This window comes from Heteronotia binoei, chromosome 8, assembly GCF_032191835.1.
Source record: "Heteronotia binoei isolate CCM8104 ecotype False Entrance Well chromosome 8, APGP_CSIRO_Hbin_v1, whole genome shotgun sequence".
Classification (NCBI taxonomy): domain Eukaryota; kingdom Metazoa; phylum Chordata; class Lepidosauria; order Squamata; family Gekkonidae; genus Heteronotia; species Heteronotia binoei.
Genome location: NC_083230.1, coordinates 97,045,034 through 97,063,246, shown reverse-complemented (window position 1 = coordinate 97,063,246; position 18,213 = coordinate 97,045,034). Strand labels below are relative to the sequence as shown.

General features: G+C 41.8%; 1 protein-coding gene across 1 annotated transcript in view; it reads right to left on the bottom strand.

The window, feature by feature from the left end:
- DGKI (diacylglycerol kinase iota) overlaps positions 1-18,213 on the bottom strand; it is a 398,043-nt gene that overhangs the window by 165,251 nt on the left and 214,579 nt on the right. Inside the window, 4 exon segments of the mRNA XM_060245690.1 lie at positions 2,241-2,301; positions 11,685-11,767; positions 12,411-12,506; positions 14,875-14,949. Of these exon segments, the coding sequence (XP_060101673.1) occupies positions 2,241-2,301; positions 11,685-11,767; positions 12,411-12,506; positions 14,875-14,949 (315 nt within the window).

Below are 18,213 nucleotides of genomic sequence, written 5' to 3'. Positions count from 1 at the left end.
GTTCAATGGTAGTGAAAGACTGGGTGAGAACAGAAGGCATTTAAAGCCACCCAAGGGACAGGAGGCAGGCAAACCAAAAAAGCATGTCCAAACACGTACATCTGCCTCCCATCCCTATCCCACCCCCGAGTCACCTATGGCTCACCGGGAGCCAGCTCGAAAAGGCACCACTTTGAAAGTGGTGCCTTTTCACAGGGGGGCCTCTGAGGTGCCTTCCCGGCCATCTGGAAGGCCAAGAAGTGCCCAGAGAGCACCCAGGGAGCAGTGGACAAGATTCGAGAGTGTTCCAGATGCTCCCTGGGCACCCACGGCCTGCCCCTTTCTCAAGCGCCTTCCGGAAGCCCCAGGGCGCTCTATTTCCGGCCAGCTCTTTTAAGAACAGTTTCAAGCTGTAAGAGCCCCATGGCGCAGAGTGTTAAAGCTGCAGTAATGCAGTCCTAAGCTCTGCTCATGACCTGAGTTCGAGCCCCGGAGGATCAGATAGCCGGCTCGAGGTTGACTCAGCCTTCCATCCTTCCGTGGTTGGTAAAATGAGTACCCAGATTGCTGGGGGGGAAGTGTAGATGACTGGGGAAGGCAATGGCAAATCACCCCGTAAAAAGTCTACCATGAAAACGTAAAAGCAACATCACCACAGAGTCGGAAACACTGGTGCTTGCACAGGGGACCTTTCCTTTCCTCAAGCTGCCCCAAACCAGTCGTCTGTTGTCAGTCATTGATACTTATATTTTACTTTGAACATATGAAGCTGCCTTATACTGAATCAGACCTTTGGTCCATCAAAGTCAGTATTGTCTTCTCAGACTGGCAGCGGCTCTCCAGGGCCTCAAGCGGAGGTTTTTCACACCTAATTGCCTGGACCCTTTCCTTAGTGTTTTGTTCATATCGTAAATAAGAAGGTTTCTGCTTTGATTAACTGTGTGGACTGTGTTTCTAAGAGAATGAACCACACATGCCCATACGCAATTTAATGACTCAGTCTGTTTATATTGAGGAATATGAATGAATGATGGCTGTGAGTGGTTGGAATAGTGTTTGAACCCCAATACCAATAGCTCTGTGTGAGTGAGGGCTTATTATTAAAGGGGCTTGGCTACCCTGTCTGTGGATGCATCTGGGAGCAAGAGAGAGGTCCTGAGGTGCAAGATGGACACAACTCTCTGTAGATTTTTAAAGAGACAAGAAGGGTGGTGTGTGTGCTGTCCTGACCTACTTATTACATATAACCTGAATAAGAGACATTGTAGACAGTGGAAGGCACTCTGTGTGAGTGGAGAAGTGGGTGCCACCATTGTATCGACTGTATACTTCGTGCTCATAAAGAACGGCAGGTGTTATGAGATACCAGCATCAGCTTCACTTCTAACATCTCTAGCACAATGCAGACTACACCAGGATTTTACATCATTTCCTGAAGCTTCTTCCTTTTCCTACCTTTTAAACATCCAGACCGATTTTGCACGCACCTTATGCTGCACTCGCGTTCGTCTTCTCAGCACAGCTTTCTTCAGATTTCCCACTATCTGCCCTGAGGCTGCAGCAAGGATCAGTGTTTTTGCACAGCAAACAGAAACCGCTAAAAACCAGTTTCTGTTTGCTGTGCAAAAACGCCGATCCTTGCTGCAGCCCTGGGCTAGATAGTGGGAAACTGGAAGGAAGTCACGCTGTGAAGATGAACATGAGAGCGGTGTAAGGTGAGTGCGAAATTGGTCCCAGTCTCAAGAAGAGCTTTGTCAAACTCAAAAGTCTGTACACTGTTACATGTCATTTGGCTGATCCTTATGAAACTTATTAGATGGACTGTGTTCTGGATTTCTGGATTTTTCATCTGGATCAGCACAGCTGACAACAGCTTCAGGCTACTGTATGACCTCACATCAACCACGCACAATAGTTTCCAATGGAGTCAGTTCAGACATTAACTGGCCAAAAATCAAGTGCAAAGAACTTAAGCAAGATACCTGCATGTATGAAGTGCCCTTTGTTGACTCCCAATTCACTCTGTAAACCAACTCCAGTTGAATAACATTGCGTGACACCAAAGCTCTATCTGGTATATTGTGTCTGTGAGGGCCCACTGACATATGCAGTCAAGTGACGCTGCAGTCATCACAGGATTAATATGAATGTGTGGATTTATTTCTAAGACACATACAGAAAATACCACCCTCTAGAACAAAATTTCTTGACTTTGGCAATTCTACTGGAAGAGTAGATATAAGCATACATAAAGGACTTACTGTTCCATCCCCTCCACAGGCCAGGATTCGCAAATTTGGCATTTTTCGATACAATTCAAGCCTATTAAAAGGGAGTATTAAAAAGTTTATGTAATAATACAGATACTAACTTTTGTCACTGAAAAAAATCATAGGGTAAAGAATGGCTACAGGAATTAACAAACACAGACAAGTTCTGCATTCTTGGAATTTTTTTTTTCCTCCAGACAATGGTTCATCAGATGTTGTTTCACCACACAACTGATCCCTTCATGAGTAACTAAGTCTTTACATTAAAGCCAAGTCTGTAAGAAAAATCCCCAGATCTTTAATTAGGAAACACACACACAAAAACACAGCTGGAACATCAAATGCAAATGCCAAAAAGAGATGTTAACACATTAGAACTTCTCTATACAAACAATTTCTGAGTGCACAGGAGTGAAACTGCAGACAAAGTTTTACAAGACCATGACTAAAATGTGCTAAGGCTTCCAAACAGAATTGTTTTAAAGGTACAATTACATACATCTGCTGTGAGACGTGGGTTTTACCTACCATTTTCTAAGGGACTTATGTGGATACTAAAGCCCTCAGCTTCACAGTAGCACTCTCTATCTCTGAAAGGGTGCTAGCCAGAAGTACAGACAGGTTCCCAGCCGCTCTGTGCGTGCACAATCTTGGCCGTTGCAGTGGAAGAAGTCGCGCCACCATGAGCTGTCCTGTCAAGCAGTTTCCAGCCCTTCCCCATGAAAAATCCTGGCTAGGCTAACATCATCAGCGACCATTTTCCTTCACTGCCAGACTCCATGACAGAGAAGCAAGAGGCTCACATATCCAACAGCGGCTTCCAACATCTGCACAAGGCAATCATGCTTATCTTAGGCGTGTATCCTGCCGGACTGCCCAAGCTTTTGTCAAACGGAACTCTAGACAAAGAATGGTGCCAGACAGGGGAGTAAGAAGAGGAAGACCAGCCTTAACCCAGAGCCAGAGCTATTTTGTAGATCAGGTGTCACATTAGGTATCAATTCGGCCCTCTATTGTCACCTTTAGATAAATTTGTATAGCTTGTTTAATCCCCTCCAACCATGCCTCCACCCATGTCTTGCCCAAACTGCCACTTTGGAGCCTCCCCCTGTCCCATTGTTACCTGGAGATCCATTCAGGTGACCAGAGTCAGGTCTGCTCATCGGCTTGAGGTGGGCATCCAATCCAATCAGGTACCCAGAATAGACAAATCACTGCCCACTACAAGCCAGCCCCTTTTTTGGGAGGATCTCTTCCCTTCCAAGAGACTATAACAGGAGAGAAGGCATCATCTCGCTCTCTCTGCTTGAGCAACATGTAACCAGATTGTTCCCCTCTTCCTACTCTAAGTAAGGAGCATCAGGCATGGCACATGGCAGTGCATGTCTATATCTCATAGTTGTAACTGGACCATAAGCCCATCAGGATCAGGTAGTATACCCTGTCTATGTTTTACCCTTGTGTTACCCCTCTATCAATTTCATATCTGTTTTCTTGGGTCTGTATGTGTGTTGTATGATTTTATGCCCTTGTATGCTTGTCTTTATTTTATAATAAAACCCTTGAATATTAGACAACATCTCCTCGTTGTTGAGTGACTTCAAAAGGAGAAACTTCTGTATACACAGATCCAAAAGATCTCGCTAAAGTGTAATTGCCCACCCTCTAATTCCCCAAACCTAATTTTAGGTCAATTCAGGTTGCAAAGAAAGAAATCCTCCCTGGCCTTATGAAACCTGGCACAGTGTCTATCAGCAATCATCTTGCCTTGTTATGTCAATTCTATTTGTCATTTTCTTTCATGCATACAAAATAGTCTGCAATGGTAACAACACATAAAAAAGAGGTCTAGTTGTAATCCAAGAGCACCCTCTAGTGGAGATGAAAAAATGCTTTGAATTTACCAAACAGCAAAAAGTTCTAAAAGGGAACCGTGACATGTTTTGATTCATAATTCATTAGCACCAAATTTATTCTGCATGCTCAAAGATGAAACTTTCCCCCACTCATAGCATTAGTTGCTAGTGTGGCTTTTGGTAAACATGTTTTCATTCGGCAGTCAAAAGGGAGAGTCTCAAAGCTCTTTCCTTCTCTTAAAGCTCTGTTGAAATCTGATTTCCTAGACCCTGTCACAGAATCGAGATCTAGAGACAAATGTTAAAACAGACTGACTCCAAGTTTAAGGGGCCAATTACCTCCAATGGTCCCCTAGTAGGTATTTTACTAGATGTGCTACATGCATACATTTAGCAGCCAACTTTACTTCAGGGAACTCCTGGAGATTTGGTAGCAGAGCATAGTGAGGGCAGAATTTGAGGTGGGAACCCAGAGGGGTGCTATGCCATAAAGCCTGCTTTCTAAATCTGATGTTTCTTTCTTCTTTAGACGCAACTTTGCAACAAATCCCATCTCTGTAAGTTTGTCATGGCTGAAGAACAATTAGAGCTGCCAGCTAGGTGGGGACTGGTGATCTCCAGGAATTACAACTGATCTCAAGACAACAGAGAGCAATTTCACTGGATAAAATGGATGCTTTGGAAGGTGGACTCTATGGCATTATACCCTGCTGAGGTCCCGCCCCTCTCCAAACCCTGCCTTTCTTAGGCTCTACCCCCAAATTGCTAGGACTTTTCCAATCTGGAACTGGCAACTTTAGGAACACACACATTTCAGCAGAGTTGCCCATGTTAGTTAATTCACTAACTAATTTGTTTAAGGCTATTAGTCACCTTTCTTCCTTAAAGAGTTCAAGATTACATCAAAAATAAAATACATTAAAAGTTGGGTTTTTTTAAAACAGCATTTAAAATTACAACTCTGGATTACTGATCAAATGCAGTCCTAGATGAAACTGTCAACAGCCTCCTAAAGTTTGAAAGTGAGGGAGCCAGGTGCACCTCTCTGGGGAGGTTGTTCAAGGATTGTGGGGCTGCCACTAGAAAGGCCCCCCATGTACCCACCAAGTGAGCTTCTTTGATTGATGGGACAATCAGGAGGTCCTCTCCTATGATCTTAATTCCCAGTATGGGAGAAGACAGTCCTTCAGGTACCCCATTCCCAAGCCATGTAAGGCTATAAAGGTAAAAAAACCAACACTGTGAATTAGGGTTGGGAGTGGAACTGTAGCAAGTGTAATTGCTGAAATATAAGGGTCATGTGCTCAATAGCTGGCCCCAACCTGCAGCCTAGCTGCAGCATTCTGCACTGGCTGCAGATCATGAACACTCTTCAAGAGTAGCCCCAAGCAGAGTGCATTGCAATAGTCCAGTATAATTAAGGCATGGATCACTGTGGCTAGATCTGACTGACCCAGGAATAGACACAGTTGATGCACCAGCCAGAGCTGGACAACATATACTCTGAGCCACAGCAGCCATCTGTGGCCATTAAGTGACTACTGTATCAAGTAGCACTTCTGAGCTACAACTCCGCCTTTTCAAGGGGGGTATAAACGCCATGCAAGTCAGGAAAGATCACATGTCTCTGGTCTGCTTTTCTACTCAGAGAACTTCTGTTTGGTCAGGTTTAAGTTTCAGCTTGTTTGCCTTCATCCTGTTCATTACTGACTCCAAGTACCAGTCCAGAACATCCTTATCATCCTTGGAATTAGGTGAGAAAGAAAGGTGGAGCTGGATATCATCTGCATATTGGTAACACTGCAGCCCAAACATCCAGATGACCTCTCCCAGTGGTTTCACATAGATATTCAATAGCACGAACGATAAGATCAAACTGTATGGAACCCCACAGGAACAGCTGGTTAAAAAGCTCCTTCCTGTTTATTTTTTTGTTAAAATACAAAATACATATATCCTGCTTCTCTTGTCATCACTGGTGTCTCAAGGCAGCTCGCCAAGACAGTAATCACCAGCATCATGTTACAAATTTATGATCAAGCATAAAATATAATCATTCACAAACTATGTATGCATGAACATGTGAAGCTGCCTTCTAGTGAGTCAGCTGGTCTGTCATGGTGAGTAGTGACAAGCAGTGGCTCTTAAGGGTCTCAGGTAAGTATGGGTATGAACACGGAAAATGGAGGTTCATGGTTCGTGGTTTGTCCATTCAGGAGTTTGGTTCCATCCTGAGTGAGCTCCAATGGCATGAGATCTGAGATCTGGCCTGACTCAACTAAGCTCCCAGAGTGAGCCCTGAAGGCTTTTATAGGCTTTATATGGGCAGGCTCCACCTGGAGGTGGACTGTGAAGGTCTATAAAAGCCTTCAGAGCTCACTCTGGGAGCTCAGTTGAGTCAGGCCTTTAAAGGCCTTCAGAACTTACTCTTGGAGCTCAGCTGGGTTGACCCATCCTGGAGGTGGGCTCCAGCACTCACTTTCAGTTGGGCAGCCCCACCAAGAAGTAAGCTCTGAAGGCATTTAAATGCCTTCAGAGCCACCCGTATGAACCCTCCCTGAAGCTCACAAAGCTCCATGAAGGTTTGAGGAGGGTCTGTGGGGGACATGTTCTCACAAAACCCTGGTTCAGGAAGCATGAACCAGCCAAGTTCATGAGCTGTGGTTCTTGGTTGGGTTAATGCCCATCCCTTGACTCAGACAGGTTTTTCACATTAGCTTAACCTGATGCTTTAAAAACTGGAGATATCAGGGACTGAACCTGGGCCTTTCTACTTGCAAAGCAGATGTTCTACCACTGAGCCACCCCCCTGCCCAGTACAACTCACCCTCTGACTACAGAAATCCATCTACTCATTATCAAAATCCTTTTGAATGAATCAGCCTTGGTACTAGGCCACAATGGCTGTGATCGGACGGCAGGCTTGGTGTGGTCTAGTCATGCCTCTAATCTCTCCAGAACTATTTGTTCCAGAGAGGGAGTGACCAGACCTGCCCCCTTCTTTAAAAAAAACCCCTCTACTTTGCACATGCACAGAACCACTTATTCATCATGGGTGAATATGTGATTATATGCATATGCTAACTGAGAAAAAATGGTGGGCATGGAGCACAAGCTGCAGACCTCCAGACATCTTGAGTATGCAATGGGGTGATTAGATGGCTGGAAATGTGCAGTGGGACCATTTGAGCAGTAAATACTGGACTTTCTCGGGGGTCAAGGAAGCCTGGAGTAAGGACAGGGGGCTGATGACTGAAGAAAGGAATGGATGACATCAGAAGGGATGACATCAGACCAAACAGCCCGTCTGATCTCAGGCAATGAGAAGCTTCTTGATACAGCACTGTTTTGCACTATAAAAAAACCATAAAGACCTTCAGAAAAAAAATATTATGAGCAATGGTTGAATTCTCACTATAAATTGTGACCCCGGTTTAAAAAAATGGCTAAGAGTTGCTAGTTTAATAACTGTCTTAACAGCTGCTGATCAGACGTTATTTATCAATTGTATGTTTTAGTAGCCCATTATTATGATAGTTTTACCAGTATTCTGATTTGCAGACATTGCCCTGAGGGCTCTCTGCAAAATGCCAAAACAAAATAAAATGAAAACTTCAAAGGCCAAATGTTTCTACTTCCTGCTCTTTTGAGCACCATGCTTTATTCAATAGAATTACAAATAAAAAACCCTCCTCCATTACCGAAAGAATTGTCCCTCCACATGGCAGCAGCCTGCACTCATAGAACCTTGCTATATACTGCATCAGAACATGGGTCCAGCACAGTCCACTATGACAGGCAATGGCTATCTGAGGTCTTGTTAGCTGAGATGTTACCCAGCAGCTGTTACCTGAATACCATTAACTGGCGCTGACAGGGATCTAACTTGGGACCTTCTGCATGAAAAATGTATGATCTTGGCTATGGTCCCCTTCCTCTTAACTGGGAACAGTGCAGAGACAGAACTCGGTCACCAGACCAGTGGGTGAGTAGTTTACTGCTTTTCAACTGTTAATTTGTGATCCCAAATGATTTTGCATATGTATTTTTGTCTGAGTTCATAAAGCAGCATGCACTTTGTCATCTGATATAAATGTGAAATAATAAATATATATTTCTGTCAATAGCAATCTAGAAAGCCCTTCCTAATTAGGCATGTACCAAGGATTTTTTACACCCTGGGCCAGGGGTGGCCAGACTTGCTTAATGTAAGAGCTACACAGAATAAATATCAGATGTCTGAGAGCCTTAAGACATCAGCAAATATTACACATGGGTCTTTATTATAATTATTTCTTTGTACAGAAAGATAAAATACATATGTATGCACTTTACAACATGACCATGCAAGAAAGAAACATGTTTAAAAACAAAAGCTGGGGATAACGGTCCCCATAAGATCAGCACAGGTGGTTTTTTGGTACCAGTGGGAGGAGAAAACACACATGTACCATATAAATCACTGATCACTACTTGCATCATTATGCATCTCTCTTTGCCTTGACACCAAAGTTAGTAAATACAGCTCTTATAAGAGCAATGAAACTAAGGGGGAACCCTGTGCTACCCTCTTCAATTCTGTCCTTCTTTCCAGTGGCTCCCTTGGCTCTTGTGTACTCTTTTCCCACTCTAGGTATCCAGGTGACCTCTGTGATGGAAGAGAAGAGATTGCAAGCCTGCCTATCCCCCACTCCTTCCTCGCTTCACACATGGCAGAAGGCTCAGTGCTCAGAGGTTGACTGAGGTCCTGATGCGAAGCACACTTACTTGAGAGTAAGCCTGCATTATGTTCCTCCTCAACCTCCAGGAGCTGCACAGTATGTGTGAAAGAGTCACAGGTTGCTCCCAAGCCACAGTTTGTCCACCTCTGCCCTAGGCCAATTACTCCCCAAACTGTGAGGAAGCCACCACTCATGGCTCTCCCTCCCGGAAAGTCACCCCATTTATGCCATCCTCAGTGAGGAAAATGACTTACCACAGTGCCACAACTTCCAGCAGGGGAAGATGGGGAGGCAAACAGTCCTGGAAAAGGGCCCTGGGCCACCCATAGTCCACTCCTTATAAATCAAGCAAATACTGTGATAAAGACTGCTTAGACTGAATTGTTGGAAAGTAGTCACGGCTTTCCCAATATTATGTGTTGCACCCCCACCACCACCTACAGTGCAGTAATGCCACATTATTTTACAGGCTTTGTAGTTCAAAAGGCTAAAAAATTATATATGTATATTCCTGTCTATGTTGCACTAAAAGAGCACTTCCTGACTGAAACTAAGAGTATTTTCTATTGAATGTACAGTGAATCCAGTCAAGTAAGTACATCTTTCTAGGCATTAATACAGTTGCTTCTCAAACTATTTCCATGTTTAATGGCTCCCAGATGGCTCTCTATATTGCATTGCTGGCAAAACCTGGCAGCAAACACAGACTTGTTTTGATTTTTCAAAAAAATTCTAATACCAAGTTACAGCCTAAAACAGTGAGAGAAGCAATCAATACAGATAAAATCCTTCATATAAATCTAACACAGTGATAACACGATGTGATCCCAATCGTGTCAAATGAAACTAACTTCTGTTTCCTTTTTGGGTCTGTGGCCATGTTTTTGCAATTCTCTCATTTAAAAATCCCTTTAATCTATACCAGATACAAAATACATTATTTCAGAGCACCCACTGATGGCAATAGATATTCTGCTAAGGATGGCACTGCTAAGTCTGAGGTATAAGACCTTGGCCATTAGTCAACTACAGAATCCCAGATCAGCCTAAGATGTAGTCAGTTGTTTTGTTTTTTGTTGAATTGTGTATATTGTACTTTTTTGCTGTTGTGAGCCATTCTGGATGGTGATATAAAGTGCATTCAAGTAGCAGCCTACTTATGTTTTCAAGGCAAGAGAAGCTCAGAGGTTGTTTGCCATTGCCTGCCTCTTCACAGTGACCCTGGACTTCCTTGGTGCTCTCCCATCCAAGTACTAACTGAGGCTGACCCTGCTTAGCTTCCAAGATCTGATGAGATCAGGCTAGTCTGAGCTATCCAGGTCAGAGCAAAAAGCAGGAGACCTACAGATTAATATTTTAAATACTTTGAAAAACAGAAACAGGTATTTTAAATAAATTAAAATAAAATAAATGTTATCCCCATGCTTCCATCCATTGGAAATCAATGGGACCTATTTCTGAGCAAACATGGAGAAGAGGGGTATGTATATGCAGTATGCTCTTTTGAATTTCTTTGTCATATGTTGGCTGCCAGCCTTTTCATTTTGCTCAGTTTTGTTGCTGGCAATCCTTTGTTTGCTTGTTTCACACTGCATTTTTATACCATTTATATGCAACAGTTGTGAAAACAAAGGTTCAAATTATTAGTGATAATTCTAGTAAATGTTGTTAATATGAACATGAAAAGAGATGACAGTTTCATCTTGAGTTGTGCCAACTCATGTTAAAAGCTCAAATTTTGAATCTGATAACTCTCCTAAGATCAGATCTAGCTGCCTGCCTTCTTTTTGCAACCTTTTGATAGCCATGTGTTAATTAAAATGCTTCTCTTTTCTCCACTGTGTTATTTTAAACAAAAAACTTAGCAGCAGAAAGGAAATTCAATTTAAGCTTGACATTTGTAGCATAAATCTTTCTTCACCTGCTCAACATACAACACTTTATCAAAAGGAAGGAAGATCAGTAAATCTTTCAGTAATAGTTCAATTATACCAGAACAATTTACCAAATGATATGAAAAGTCCTAAGATGCTCAATATAGCCAATAAATACTTATGGAATCATCATGTATGGGCTTTTGATTTTTGCAATGCGTAATGCCGCTACAGTTAAAATTGTTTTCTCTAAATTAACACAACCCTGATGGCTTCGTGTCAGCTTTGAAAGAATGCTTCTGCTCCATTTCTTTAGCAATTGGTTCATTTGTGTCCTTTCCTCATTTCTTAATGTATGCAATCTACTTCCCCCCCCCCAAAAAAAAAAAATTGAATCCAGTAAATTATAACTAACAAACATTTTACTTTCCCACTTGACAAGCTTTGTTCAAAGGACATTTCTGACCTTAAACTCCCACCAACAGTGACACTACATACGAATTCTAATTTGTAAAGACTGGAGAAAATGCCATTGAGTGACTCAGTCAGATGTTACAAACTTGAGCATGTTGATTTTCTACAGAGCACTGGCTGAGAGGAATTGAGAGCAGGATCACTCAATTTATTTCCACAACCAACAATGGCCTATCTAGCCCTGGACTGTTTGCTCTGATTAGCAGCAAGTATTCATGATATCAGGCACAGAAATATTTTTTTCAAGGAGCATAAGGTGAGATAGATTCAGTGGCACATCTGACAACTCCAAGGAATAGTCACTCAGCTAAACACAAAAGGATGAGGTTACTTCTCCACTCTAGGGTTGTCTTCAATTTAAAATATCTGTTGGATCATGAGGTACAACAGAAGTCAAAGACCACCTTATAAATCAAGTAAATACTGTGATAAAGACTGCTTCTAATATTATGTTTCCCCCATATTTAAAGACCAGTTAATGCTTAATCAGCTAAATATCTCTGAACTTACGCATCTCTTGGTCCTTCCTGAGACAGGTCAAAGACCTGGCGTGGATTCAAGTACCACATGAACATCTGGAGAACTTTAGTACCCTGTAAAAGAGAATGAAAAAATCAACTAGATCTTACATGCACTTTTGCTCTGGATTGAAGACAGAAGTCACAGTGAATGAGCTTCATTAATTGCTGATCTGCAACCACAGATTCAGAGTCACATCTCTCCTTAATACAGGTTGCCCTGACTGAAGATAGCCAACTAACATTTAGGCAAATGCACGCTGGCTAAAATCTTGGTACAGAAATATGGCTGTGCCCTACCCCCCGCTCTCTCAGCTGGAAGATCAAACCTGAGAGAGGTCCTCATTACTATCTCTTCATGCTATTTGACACTGGGATTCAATAATGTAGCACAGGTGAAAAACAGCCCTTCTCTATCGGCCAGTCAGGGAATAGCCACCCCGGCTGGTTCTGGATCAACTAACTAATCCCACGTCATTGCTGAGGGGATGCAGAGGCTGATAAAATTCCCTACCCAAAGCATTTTGTGTTCCCCTCCAAGCAAAAACAAGCTTAGGCAAAGGAATGAGATTCTCCTGAGTAAAATGCAGTGGGAAATGGTCAAATGTCCCATGTAGTCTCAGGCACTGGTCTCCTTTCTCAAAAAAAATGAGAAGATCCATTTGTTTGCTGCTGACTCACAGAATCTTTGCTAATGTGTTCTGTGTTCCAAACTCACCTGATTTCCTCCACTTTTGGGATTCACAAATACAAGTAAGGGTTTCATGAGTGGGGAAGAGATGGGTTTTATCACAAATGGCCGGCCTTTGTTTTCCTGAAGGAACAAAAAAAAAATCGTGGAAGAAACTGGTATAAATTTTAAACATCTACAAAATCAGCAACCAAGAACACCCCAACCATTTTTGTTTAAAGATATCCAAGGGATCCTGTGATCATCACTCAAGAAGATTTGCTCTTTTTGTGCATAACATCTTATACAAAACATAACAAATGTGATCAAAAATCTATTTATATGGAGGCTATAATTGTACTAGCTCCATTTTAGACCAAAGTGTAACATGCCTCTTATTTCAAGGGCAGAAGAAGTAACAATGGACCCAGTTCTCCTTACCTAATTACTAATTAAGGCCACATCTTTCAAACGCAAACTGTCATGGACAGACTCCATGAGGGAGGTGCAAACAGTTGCCAAGGGAGCTGCAGAATGCCATTGAATGGTATAACTGGAGCAGGGCAGATGGGTGAACAAGGAAGAGAGTAGGTTTTTAAGGACTTGGGAGGGTGGCCGTTGGCAATAGTATGACATTACTTCCAGAGAGAACCCGGAAATGATCTTATGCCTCCTTAGCAAGGGACATTTCATAGAAAAAGAGGTGCGGGAGCTCGTTAGCACAACTCATTTGCATAACTCATTTGCATATGCCACACACCCAACATTACCAGAAGGTGGACTAAATTATATCAGCTCAGCATCTACCTTAAAATGCTTCTTGAATTATCATTGTCACAATAAAAACTTACTCCCATCCAATATTCCCTCTAAGCCACAAAGTCTTGTGAGCAAAAATTCTACTTTGTGAGCTACTGGCATTAAAGTTGTAAGCTACTGCACAAATTAGTGTGCTCTGGAGTCATCCTTCCCAAGCTAAGACAAAAATGTGTGAGCTAGATGCTAAAAATCTGTGAACTAGTTCACACTAACTCAGCTTAGAGGGAACACTGCTCCCATAATAATTTTTAAATTTCTTTCTCCTATGCGGCCACAGTGGTATGAGGAAGATTTCCATCTGTATGCTTTATATGTTTGTGTTATTTCCCCATTTTTTGTGGAGAAAAATATTAGAAAGTTTGTCAGATCTTAGAGTTCTGCAAAATGCTTACAGGGGTTTGAACAATGGAGTCCAGAAGCAACTATTGGGGGGGAGGGGGCGTAAGAAAGAAAGAGCACAATAAAATCCAGAGGTTCTGGAGCTTTGCTCCTGCAAGTTCCTGCCCCAAATGAGACCTGCTCACAGTTTTCAGGAATTTCTAGAGAGAACAGACATCACTTCTGGGTTTTTCCTGAAAATAATGTCACACCATTGGCCTGGTAGCCATTTTTTTAAAAAAAAAATTCCTGCTGCCACTCCTAGCACTGACAAAAAAAAGAGGATCTGGGAGCAGGGAGAAAAGCAGGGTATAAATAAATAAAACATAACCAAAAGGAAGGAAATGGATACTCAATAGCCCAGAGAGACCAGCCCATTTTGCAAGTCTATTAACATGATATAATCTACTCATTTCAGACATCATCATTCATAAACTCATGATGCATGGGATGTGTTAGTGGGGGTATTATGGGTTTGTACCAGGCTCAGAGAAACTGTGCTTGGGCCCAGCACACACAGTGTGATCAACTCTCACCTCTTCTTTGTGGGAAGAATAATTGGAGTCTGTGCAGTGCTGTAGGCTAAGTTGTGTACTGCTGTAGATTTGCTTATCTGTTTTATTTCCTATGTTCCCACAGGGCATGACCACACTGCTCCAAATGATTTACAATAAACCAAGTAGATAGATCCAGGTAGGCAACCATGTTGCTTTGAAGCAACAGAACAAAGTTGGAGCCCAGTATTACCTTTAAGACCAACAAAGTTTTATTCAGAATGCTGAATAAAATGAAAGCTTACATTCTGAATAAAACTTTGTTAGTCTAAAAGGTGCTATTGGACTCCAATTTTGTTCGACAATAAACCAAGTTAATTATAAACATTAATTATATCTAGGGGCTGGACTAGATGACCCTGGGGATCCCTTCCAACTCTATGATTCACCTCTCCCCCTCCTTGCAATTTCCACCAGTAGTTCCAATTGCTGAGTGTTGGCATTTGATCTTCCTTTATTAAACCAGTAGGTGTCAACAGCAGCTCCTTCCACTTCTAAAAGTCATCCATCTTACTCTGTACCATAAAGTAGTTAAATACAAATTTCCACTCCTTAGGGAATCTTGGGAAATTCTGTGAAGCAGTCTTTTTCCGATCAGCAGTTCCAAGAACTCTTTGGGAGACATCCATCACAATTAAAAAGTGGAATAAATGTGTGTCTGTAATATTTGTAGGCCTAGAAGAAGACCCTAGCCATGAATCTCTTAAGAACAAAATTTCAAAGTTCATACATTAATTAAATTAATTTAATTAAAAGCTCACCTCATTTCCTCTCTTGCTTGCTTTCCTTTTAAAAGATGTCCTTTTCTTCCTCCTGGTTGAATTTTTCAGGGAATTCTGTTGGGGTTTTTAAAAAAGGGGAGGGGGAAGGAAAAGAATGAAAAGCAATATGAAAATGACAACCTCCTAACGGCAGTCATCCCTATAGGCAACACCTTGCTGACAGTACCTTTGGAGAATGATACACCAGCCGGCACACATGCGCAAAGTTGAAAAGACATGCGTCTCATGCTTTACACTTTCACACCACCAGCTATGGAGAAAGCCACACACTGAGACCAGACTGGTACTTTCAGAACTGGAGACTTTCCAACGCTGTGAGGGAGAAGGAAACTAGATGCTCCCATAGACTCACATAACAGCACATTTTGTACCTGCCAACCCTCCCAATTCGGGTAGGAGACACCCGTTATCCTTCCGGGGCTCCAGTCTCCTGCCCAATCAGGTTCGTCTCCTGATGTGGAGACCACCTATATAAAAAGGTTAAGGAGAACAAGATAAAGCAAGCTATGCCTTATGGGACTTTTCAGTCCAAGATGCAGAGATTCTGATGGCATAACTCCAAAACCATGCATGTCCTCATCACTTATTATTATATAGATTTTTTTAGGCTGTTTTACACATTACATTTTTCAAGTGCACATCTCAAGATGTAACATGTGGATGTGATAAAAGTGTTTGCAATCCGTCTGTCATGCATATACACTCATTACAGAGCCAGAATTGGAGGCAACTCAGGATGGAACTGGATGAGACATTGGAAGTCAATTATCAGATTGCCATCTTTTTAAAATTGCCACAGCTATTTTACTGTTTTTACTGGTTTATTGTTTAAATGTTGTAAATTGATGTATTTTAAAACTTAATCCTATGTTAGAACTTTTGTGTTGTGAGCCGCCCTGAGCCACTTTGGTGGGAAGGGTGGGATATAAACTAAATAAAATGAAATGAAAGCTACAAGTAGATACCAACCTCTAGTGGGACTACAGTGTTGGATACTGGGGGGGTTAAGTTCTTCCTCATGTCATCTTCCTAGTGTAAATTTCATCCCAGTATCAAAGCTGTAGCTTTGGGGGGATTTACATAAGAAGGAAAGGAATTAAGTATCCTGCCCCCCAGTGCTGTCATCCTAATCCTTAAACAGAAATCTACAGGGTTGGATCCTCTGACTGTCTTCTGCTAAATCCAGGTAGGTAATCATGTTGGCCTGAAGCAATAGAACAAACTTTTAGTCCAGTGGCAGCTTTAAGACCAACAAAATTTTATTCAAGGTGTGCACTTTTGTGTGCATACAGACTTCCTCAGACAAAGCGAAATGAAACTTACCAGTCTTTGTATTAATACTTACGTAATGAATCTTCTTACCTATGATTATGTTAACCTGACCCATCTGTTATTGACAATGTTACTGTAATATCATTTTTTGAAAAGTCAATAAAAGATGTTTTTTTAAAAAAAACCCTATCAATCCATATATATAAATTCAATGTCTGCCTTATATGTATGGACTGGTAAGTTTCATCTCAGTTTGTCTGAGGAAGTATGAATGCACATGAAACTTTGAATAAAACTTTATTGGTCTTAAAGGTGCCATTAGACTCAAACTTCGTTCTATGACTTCTGCTAAGCCTTCCTTCAACATGGAAATACTTCCTTTCAAGGAAGAAGAGCTTTTTCTTCCTTTGGTGGATAAAAACTTTCCTTGATCGACAGCAGACTTGATGGAAGGGAGTTATAGGACTGGAGCCTTTTCACTTAATCTCACCCAATTTCCATCCCTTCTACTGCCTCCCTCAAGGGTGGCTTTTGCACCATACAGGTCTCACAATCTGCTGCAAAGAAATTTTTGTGGTGGTCAAAGGGGACCTCTTTTTCCAATTTCACCAGCTAAAAAGCTGGCTGGATCCATTCCATGAGATCCAAACCAACTAGATGACTCTGTAGTATGGTTACAAACTTCTTCCCTAGTTTGGCCTTCAGCTGCCAATCCAAGTTTACTTGCTGTGCAATATGCAAAATGGCCTTTAGAATCCTGGTATGCACATGCGTTTGTACAAAAACCAGTAACAAATGATTAAAAACAAAAAAACCTTCATAAAGCAGAGTTTGAGATGCTGCATAGTAAAGCTAGTAGCTTTATTTCTTCACTAAATGCAAACAGCACTTAGCATGCACTGTCTGCTGACAGAAGACATCATATTTATTAACCAACTTAGCAACAACGGGCCAAACTAGGAAGGATGGATGAGAGAAAGTCAAAGGGTTTTTGGTTCCTCCAGGCAGACTATGGAGTTTGCTCTCCCCACCCGTCACACTCAATATAGAGGAAAATGAGAATGAACTTTTATTTACTTGGCATTCAAATGAACAATGTAAAAAATAAACATAGACATTCATTTCTGTCTAACCTGGTGCCCATAAAAGCTTGGTGCCCTAAGTGATCACCTAGCTCACCTGAATGGCTGGGCTGGCCCTAGATGAAAACAGATACAAGCTACACATGCCCCAACAAGCCATTGCACACATTATCTTAAAGTCAGGTTTAATGCTGTTGCTGCAGTATAACAGAAATGTCATTGTGCCAGTGAATAGATGGCCCTAATCGTAGAAATGCTCCATCACAGATTTTACAACTGTACTTCAGCATGAGGCAAAGGTACAAGTAAAATGTCCAGATAACATCCATTGAAAAACTTCTAATCACTCAGATGGGTATAACTGTAGCCACAAAACTCAGTTTACTTGTTTTAGTTTGAAGCATTTTCTAGTACAAACAGTAAAACTAAGAGTCTGATGAGACACTACTATCTACATCTTGGGATCCAAGTCCACACCCCTGGTCTTTTCACCTTTTCTCTATCAGAAGCATTCTTCAGTATCTGTCAGTGAAACGGTTGTTCTAAATATCTCAGAAAGTAATAGTTTGTAAGACATCCTAGACAAGAAAGATTAGGGCATTTCAAAGAAAAGCTCTGCTTTTCTGGGTCACACAGACCTTGCCAGGAGCACCGGATCTTTCAAAGTCAGACTGACAATGCCACTTCACATTTAATATTCTTTCAGCATCTTTTCTTAAAGAGTAACATGTGGAGACATGACCCAATAAGGCATGCAGAGCCATCACCCATCTATCGATTCTTTATTCTTAGACCAACGAAGACAAAAAATATTACGATAGTTCACAAAAATTCACACTAGTCGGACCAATGCTAGTTCACTTGGAAGAAGAGCTATAATTGGCCGAAGACTTCCAGCCCACCCAGGTCCACCAGGAAGTGAGAGAATGCAGATGTTACAGGGGGACTGTAGGGTGATCTCCCA